Source organism: Diceros bicornis, chromosome 30, assembly GCF_020826845.1.
Source record: "Diceros bicornis minor isolate mBicDic1 chromosome 30, mDicBic1.mat.cur, whole genome shotgun sequence".
NCBI classification, from domain to species: Eukaryota; Metazoa; Chordata; class Mammalia; order Perissodactyla; family Rhinocerotidae; genus Diceros; species Diceros bicornis.
In genome coordinates, this window is record NC_080769.1 from 11,634,256 (window position 1) to 11,643,732 (window position 9,477).

The 9,477-nt window shown below is 37.1% G+C and overlaps 1 protein-coding gene across 1 annotated transcript; it reads right to left on the reverse strand.

The window, feature by feature from the left end:
* Nucleotides 1-541: 541 nt before the first annotated feature.
* Nucleotides 542-1,039, reverse strand: LOC131394463 (olfactory receptor 7G3-like). Its single transcript, XM_058525836.1, has one exon. The coding sequence runs from the start codon at nucleotides 1,037-1,039 to the stop codon at nucleotides 542-544; it is 498 nt and encodes a 165-aa protein (XP_058381819.1).
* Nucleotides 1,040-9,477: the final 8,438 nt, after the last annotated feature.

The window sequence follows — 9,477 nt, forward strand, 5'->3', positions numbered from 1 at the left end:
TACTACTTAGAGGATTCAATACAAAAGTTTCAAGGATAGATAGTACTTCTGGATTGATCAAAAAGACACATAGTACTTGAAAAATTGTATAAACAAGTAAAACTTAACAGACATATATAAACACTACATTAATCAATAGCAAGACACATTCTTTTCCAGTGCACATGAGGCATTCTGCAGGGTAGATCATATATTAGGCCAGAAAGCAGGTATCAAAGAATTTAGAAAGATTGAAATCGTACAAAGTGACTTTTCTGACCATCATATCAGGAAACTAAGAATAAATAAGGGAAGTACAACCAGAAAATATTCAAATATGTGGAAATTGGACAATACACTCCTAAAAAACCAATGATACCTTACTCATGAATTTTCTCAATGCTACTGTCATGTCCTTTTTCCTCAGGCTATAGAGGAAGGGGTTCAGCATTTGAGGGACAACAATGTACATTACTGAAGCCACTGCAGTATTTCTGGAAGAATTAATAAGAGCAGAACTAATGTACACACCCAAACCTGTCCCATAGAATAAGGACACAACTCAGAGGTGAGACCCACAGGTGGAAAAAGCTTTATACTTTCCTCCCACTGATGGTATTCTCAAAATGGAGGAGACTATCTTAGTATAAGAGAAAATGATTCCACACAAAGGAATCCCAGCAAATACACTAGTTCCAAAATATACCATGATGTTATTGATGAGTGTATCAGAACAGGCAAGCTTGAGGAGCTGAGCAAGTTCACAGAAGAAGTGAGGGATTTCCAGGTCCTTACAGAAGGACAGCTGTAACACCTTCAGACTGTGGAGCAAAGCGTCCACAATGCTAAGAGACAGAGAGAGAAGAATCAGCAGGATGCAGAGTCGGGGGTTCATGATGACCATGTACATGAGTGGGTGACAAATGGCCACATAGCGGTCGTAGGCCATTGCTGCAAGGAGAAAATTCTCAAATACACAAAAAACCAGGGCAAAGACAATCTGGGTGAGGCAGCCTATATAAGTGATTCTCTGATTCTGTGCTTGTATGTTTAGCAGCATCTTTGGGATTGTGGTTGTGCTTATACAGATGTCAGTAAAGGACAGATTCGAGAGAAAGAAATACATTGGGGTGTGGAAGTGTGAGTCAGAGCTGACAGCCAGAATGATGAGGAGATTTCTGAGGATGGTGACGAGGTACATGGACAGGAACAGGCCGAAGATGAGGGGCTGCAGTTCTGGATCATCTGTCAGTCCCAGGAGAAGGAATTCTGTAGCATCTGTGTGATTTCTGGATTCAATGTTGTTGATTAATCTTACAGAAAAGCTGGGGTGAAAAGAGAATAAAGTGAATGGTCCTGGATAATCAGCAGATGCATCAACTTTGAACTGGTAAGAAATGGTAGCACCACTACAGACTTACTGCTGATAAACCCTGTGTGAGGACCAGCAATCTAAGTTTTAACAAGCCCTCCATATGAATTTGGTATATGCTAAAATTTGAAATCCAGTGCTCAAAATAAAGGAAAACACACTATATTGTGAACACAAGAGAGTATTCAAATGTATCCCTCTGCTAATTTCTCTCTCCATCATCATCTCTCACTCTTCCTCTTCCCTCCACTCCCTTTATGGGACCTTGTTTTTATTGATCGTCGACTCTGTTTCCCACCTTGTGCCAAGTGCTGAGACTGAAACAAAGAAAAAGACATGACATTTCCTTCAGAAAAATTCCTTGCCTTCAAACAAGAAGAAAGACCAGAATTAAGGAGTAAATATTTCTTGTAGAGTATGGTCCCACATTTGGCACGCTTCAGAATCATCTGAAGAGCTTGTGAGATTACAGATGAGTTGTATCAAACCATGACTCTATTTATTCACAGGGAAAGTTTTGTAAATTGAGATTATGCCATGGACACAAAGTACAAGTTGAGTTCATGGCAAAGACTGGATCTGACATCAGATCATCTGACTGCTGAATTGACTTTCTTGACTAATCTCTTTTATTTTTTTTTTTATTATTTTTTTTTTTTTGTGAGGAGATCAGCCCTGAGCTAACATCCGCCAATCCTCCTTTTTTTTTTTTTTGCTGAGGAAGACGGCCCTGGGCTAACATCGGTGCCTATCTTCCTCCACTTTATATGGGACGCCGCCACAGCATGGCTTACCAAGCAGTGCGTCGGTGCGCGCCCGGGATCCGAACCAGCGAACCCCGGGCCGCCGCAGCGGAGCGCGCGCACTTAACCGCTTGCGCCACCGGGCCGGCCCCTTGACTAATCTCTTTTAATGCCTCTGGATAGTATAGGATTAGCGTTCCTAAACCATCACTCAGATTTCATAACTTGCCTTTAAAATTGTAATATTTCAACCCCACAATGCCTCCAATCTTTTCACTTCCCTACAAGAGATGTCCACCTAGACCCATGAAGTATTGTGTGGCAGGTGCTTGGCGTCCATCCAAGTATACACTCTTCACCTGAGCAAAATTAGAAAATGTTGCTTATCACCTTAAAGCTCATGAGACTATCCCACGGAAATGTGACTCAACTATATTAGCAATTGTTCTAAGATAAGCTGGAAAACTATGTTAATGAAATTCTCTTTCTCATCCTAAGAGAATATTTTCCCCTAAGGTTATAGGTGGCATATCACTTTAAAAAAATAGCTAAATGAGACAAAGAATAAAATGTATAGACTCCTAAGAAAACAGATGAAAATAGCTTCAATTTTTGATCCTTGAAAGACATAAACTTACAAGATAAGGTAGTCTTATATGATACTTATAAAATAATCAAGTGTCATATTAGGATTGTCTCTGTAAATTTGTGGTCCTCCCTCTCAAAGAGGAAAAAGTAGTGGCCACAAAAGCCATTATCATTTAGATGATAAATGTATTATGATGTATTATTTAAACTTGAACATTCTGAATTTAATCCAGATCAGGAATTGCTTTGTGAAGGAGGAAAATTATTCTATTTCTTTTGAACAATTATTGTTCATAACTTTAAAGAACCTGATGTCCTTATTTGTATGATGAGAACTGTCATAAAAACATATGGGGATGTTGCAGTGATGAAAAACGAATGGAGCAAAAGCATCCAACACAGCATTCAGCATCTGGGACCCTCATACTGACATTTCTTATTGTGGTTTTTTTTCTGCCATGAACAACAGCTCCTGGCAGGTTCACTCTTCAGAAGAAAATAATTGTGTGGGGGGCAATTTGGGGAAAGAAAATTGAAAAACAGAACATCCCTAGACAATAACTGCAAATTTCAGGAAAGAGTTTCTCAGCGAAAACTCCAGCTGGATACGTTTACCCTGTATAAAAGGAATGAAGAAAACATTAATGATATCAATTTTCATTTGTCATGGACATATGATGAAATATATAGCAATTAAATTAATTAAATAATAAAAAGAATCTGATATATGAATCAACACAAATAATGAAAACCTACAGGAGAAAAAAAAACTTGCATAAGAAAAAGCTTACAGCAAGACAAAATTTAAAATATTTTTTAATCCTACATAGATAAGTGTATATTTATTTTATTAAGTATTAGTTTTACTATCCTACATAGATTTCAAGTGAAATCAAGTCAAGGAAAAGTACCGAAATAATGAAGAGCTTGGTACCCATCAGTCAAATTTATCAAATTCATACATTTCACTATCCTCATTGTATGTAACTTCACTGCAATAAAAAATACAGCTATAAGTGAAGTTCCCACATCATGTATTTACACAATCTTGATTCTTTTCCTCCCCTAGAGCAACCACTACATGAACTTCATACACGTTATTCTCCTGTAACTTTCACTGTAATCAGTATTATTGTTACATAAACAATTGCATCGTTTTGCATTGTGAAAGATTTATATAAACCAAAACATACAGTACATGTTATTTACAGTTGACATCTTTATGTTATTTATTTTTTATCAATATTGCTGTATTTTAATTAGCAGAGAGTATTCCACTATATTGTTACATCACAATTTATTTCTCCATTCCCAAATTGATAGGTGTTATGGTTAGTGCCTTTCAACCTATAGATGTTAACGAATACACATGCATGGGGAATATGATCATACTCTAGATGATGTTGTCTCAAGGGTGGGGAGAACAAAAACTGAGGGCGATACAAAGAGGTGTCTTCTGTCTGCATATTATTTTGTTACTTTGTTAAAATGACCTGAAGCTGATATTGCAGAATGTCAACATTGGTTAATTCTGGAATGAGTTGAAGCATCCTCGTATTTTTTTTTATTATACTACTCTTATTGTTTTTCTATAAAATACACGGTAATTTTATAAAAAGAAATAAGTGGCATGCAGCTGGCTGAGTCTCTCTCTGTCTCCAGTTTCTCCCCAGCATCCTCACAGCCCAGTTATAGGGATAATACAAACAATTCCGTAGAATAGTATAATAAGAACAACGAGGGCTGACCCCGTGGCTTAGCGGTTAGGTGCGCGTGCTCCGCTGCTGGTGGCCCGGGTTCGGATCCCGGGCGCGCACCGATGCACCACTTCTCCGGCCATGCTGAGGCCGCGTCCCACATACAGCAACTAGAAGGATGTGCAGCTATGACATACAACTATCTACTGGGGCTTTGGGGGGAAAATAAATAAATAAAATCTTTAAAAAAAAAAAAAAGAACAACGAATGGAAATGAAAGGAAAGTCTGACAAAACCCCTTCCCCATGACCTCACAATAATTCAAGTAAATGTCAGAAACATTCATAACAGTCATCGTGTTTGAGAAGGGGTGGATTTCTGCTCATATTTTGTTATTTTTTAGAGAAATTAGAGACCAGCAGATAGAACACTGGCTGAGTATTGGTACAAACATGTGTGAAAGTGTCAAAAAGAAGACAGGCTGAAGTCCCATGGGACACCTGGTTCTGACCATTTCATTCATGTACACTCTTCATTTCTTCACACAGATGAATTTTTGGTAAAACACCTGCCCTCATTGCCAAAGCATTAACTAAGGGACATTAAGTTACCTGACTGGTATCACTGTGGAATGATAATTCACCTGTCACCAGAATATTGAAGACAGAAGATCTGTCTTCAGGAAGGGCAGAAACACCAACTGAGGCAATGGGCTCCTGGACAAGAAAGATCATCCCTGGATGGAGCCTCAGGTCTGTTTCTTCCTGACTGGGCAAGGACTGTTTAATGAGATTGTCACAGGTTTACTCTTTGCAGTCTCTATATCCCTGGGGGATCAATATCCAAAGCTCCTCATTAAACAAACATTTTTAGTCTCATTCTTATCCCTGAACACCACAAATCCTATTCTATAGTCCAAATCCATAGTTCAGAGTCTATAATCCAATTCTGTTCCAGAGCAAGACTATAGAAGAGAGGCATTCATGGTGACTAATCCTTGAACCTGTTAGGCCAGGTAAACACCATTCAGTTCTCTCCACCAGTTCATATTCACCTCCATTTCACATACCTTGTGCACATTTACACATTCTCCTTTGCTAATAAATTCCAAACTTCTCGTTTTTTTTTCTTTTGGTGAGGAAGATTAGCCCTGAGCTAACACGTGTTGCCAATCCTCCTCTTTTTGCTGAAGAAGATTGGCCCTGGGCTAACATCTGTGCCCATCTTCCTCTACTTCATATGTGGGACTTCCACTACAGGACAGCTTGAGAAGCAGTGCGTAGGTCCACAGCCAGGATCTGAACCTGCAAACTCGGGGCTGCTGAAGCGGAATGCACGAACTTAACGATTATGCCACCATGCCAGCCCACCAACCTTCTCTTTTTAAAGTTACAAACAAAAGCATCTCTATCTAATTAATGATATCTTGGAGACTGATTCCAATTTTAAGTGTGAAAACATAGTTCATGTATTGGGTGTAAATAATATAGTTATTAATACAGCTAAAATATTATACATTTCCAACACTTAGAGGTATTTCGTTTTTAGAATCACTGAATGTTTCCTGTACCTTAATTTCTGTTCTCTGTATTTTACATAGAAGATTCTGAAATATCTCGGTAATCAATTTTGATTATGATCAATATATACAGACTTCATACTCCCCTTTTAGACTCTCATAACCACTTTTCCTTCTTTTCAGATTATATATTGAATGTACATTTTTCTTCACATTAGGAGACTTTGGGTTGCATCATGGTTTTTCATTTTTTAATCGTGTTGTGATATAAAACAATGTCACTGTAAGGCAGTAGTGTGTAATTTTCCCCATTATCTAGTATATCTCATGAGATTTAATCCATAATTTAATAGATGTGGATGATGCTCCATGTTAATATTGAATTCAAAACATTTTTTCTTTAGGGACTTCAGCCTTTTCACGTGTTCATCAATTTATTTTACGTTTTAACCCTTTTGATATGAACCTCCTTAATCTATATTTTTCCAGACATATTATTTGAGAATTAACTTACAACAAGTTGACATAATAATGTCACTCTTCACCATCTTAACTTCATTCACTTCAAACACATGAGATATAAGTAAAATATATGAACAGAGAGCTGAAATCAAAAAAGGGTAAAGTTTTCCATGTACCACCAAAGAACTGAAACATGAAGTGGTAGGTGGATTAGAGCCAATGGGTTCTGTGGATTTAAGCCCATAGGTGAGAAGATACTCTTTCAGGTAAAAAGGATTGAATGACTTAAAAGATTAAGAGCTTTAAGCCAAGAGCAGAAATGGAAATATTTTATTTGAGAAAAGTTGGTTAATGTAGAGTTCTGGACAAGACTGGGCCCATGACTGTAGACATAGAATACCCCAAATTTAAAAAAATCTCCAAAAAAGAACTGAACTAATCTAATTGTTGACTTTATGACTGGTTTTGTGATAGTCTCAATGTTGCTGAGCAGAACGATTCAGTAGAGTGAATTCAGGACTAGAGAACTGGTGATTGGTGAACATAGTTGTGAACTTGGTCAACAAGACAGAGTGATCACAATGATAGAAGGAAAGAGAGGGAAAAATATTCTCATTCAAATAAAATCTGCAAATCAAAATCCCGATATATAACAATAAAAATAATCCTGAAACAGAAAACCAATAAAAGAGAATAATCAGAAAATATGGAGACCAGCAGAGCTGGAACAGATAACAGATGGGAAAAATATTAAAGACAATATCAAAGAGGTAATGTCAGACACATTGTATCAACATCCTACTGACTACAAGTACAGACACAGTGTAGCCCTGGTAAGGTAGCTTTTGAATAATTCTAAATTTCTAGTGGCTTTAATCAAGGTTGTAATGTTGGAGATTATAAGATTGACTGGATTCTGGATATATTTTGATGGTTCTAACAACAAGATTTTCTCAAAGATTCAACATAGGTTATATGAGAAAGAAGGGAATCAAGGGTGGAACTTAGAGAAAACTGCTCAGTACCAGAAAAATTGGACTTTCCATCAATAATAGGAAAAATTGTGTGCATATCTTATTTGTGGATTAATATCAGGATTTTGGTTTTCAAATTGTTGAGATTCAGCTGCATGTCAGGCACCCATATGGAGATGTCATGTGGGCAGTTGAATAAACACTTTTGAAATTCGAAGGAGAGTATCTCTCTGGAGATATAAATTTGGGATTACTGAGTGTTGATGGCCTATCAACCATTAGTCTGCATGCTATTGCAGAGTAGTGATGATAGCTAGAGAGGAGGACTAAGTGCTGATCCAAGGGGCCCTCCAGTGTTGGGAGTTGGTGAGATGAAGAAGATGCTCATAAGAGAGAGAGAAATAGCTGCCAGTGAGTTGGGAGTAAATCCAAAATAAATATGATGCTGAAAGGCAATAAAAGAAAGCATTTCAATAAATAATGAATGGGTTAATGTTGGTGATAAGTCAGTTAACGGAAGGATGGAGAATTAAACAATGAACTTGAGGTAGAGAACCTTGATAAGTCTTTAGGAACAGGTAATATGAGGGTCTAGGAGCAGTGACTTGACTGGATTGACCTCAAAAAACAATGAGAGGAGCATAATTGGGTAGAGTGAGTACAGGAAGCTCTTTTAAGAAATTTTCCTATAAAGGGAGCAGAAAATTGAAGGTATAGCTAGAGAAGGGGTCTGAAGAGGTTTTGTTGTTGTTGTTGTTGTTAAGAAATATACTGGATGCTATTGGAAATGAACTAATCAATGGGGAATATTGATGACACAGAAGAGTTATTTAGGAATTATCAAAGCTATGTCCTAAAGTAGGAAAGAGGTTTTTAGTTCTCTGTACAAGTGGAAATGTTGGTCTTGATTAGGTACAGATAAAAGTAAACTTTAGACCATTTAGACCTAACTCACATATACAGAACACTCCAACCAACAATGACAGAAAATACATTCTTCCCATGTGAACAGACCACATCACAAGCAGAAAACAACCCTTAAGAAATTCAAGAATATTGAAATCACACAAAGTATCTTTTCCAATCACAGTGGATTGAAACTAAAAATCAATAGCAGAAGGAAAACTGGAAAAATCACAAATATATGGATATTAAAACAACACTCTTGGGGCTGGCCCCATGGCATAGTGGTTAAGTCCGGCACGCTCTGCTTCAGCAGCCCAGTTTTGCACGTTTGGATCCCGGGCATGGATGTACACCACTTATCAAGTCATAGTGTGGCGATGACCCACATACAAAATAGAGGAAGACTGGCAGATGTTAGCTCAGGGCTAATCTTCCTCAAGCAAATAAAGAGGAAGTTTGGCAACAGCTGTTAGCTCTGAGTGAATTTTCCTCACCAAAAAAATGCCCCCAAAACAAACAAACAAAAAAACCCTACTCTCTTAAACAATAGATGAGTCAAAGAAAAAACTCACAAGGGAAATTAAAAAATACTTTGAGATGAATGAAAACAAAAAAACATAACATACCAAAACGTATAGGATTCAGTGAAAGGAGTGCCAAGAGAGAATTTTATAGTACTCATTGCGTACATTAAAAAAGGAAATTCTCAAAGAAAGACCTTAACTTTATCCCTCAAGGAACTAGGAAAAGAACAAACTGAATGCAAAATTATCAGAAAGAGGGAAATAATAAAGATTAGAGAAGAGATAAACTAAATAGAGAATAGTTTTAAAAAATAGAATAAAACAACAAAACAAAGAGTTGGTTTATTGAAAAGATTAACCTTAGCAAGATTAACAAAGAAAAATGAAGAGAAGGCTCAAATAACTAGTGTCAGAAATGAAAGAAATCGGAGACATTACACCTGATGTCACAGAAATAAAAAGGTTGATAAGAAAATCCTATGAGCAATTGTACACCCCAAAAAATTAGATAAGATACAAGAAATGGATAAATTCCTAGACACACACACCTACACACCTACTAAGACTGAATTATGAAGAAAGAGAAAATATGAACGGACCAATAGCTAGGAAAGAGATTGAACCAGTAATTTAAAACCTCCCAACAAAGAAAATCCCAGATGGCTTCAGAGTAGAATTCTATCACAATTTAAAGAAGAACTAATAGCAACCCT

Bases quoted from the DNA above. Each gene is read 5' to 3' on its own strand.
- LOC131394463 (XM_058525836.1), bottom strand. From the start codon at position 1,039: ATGCTGCTAAACATACAAGCACAGAATCAGAGAATCACTTATATAGGC.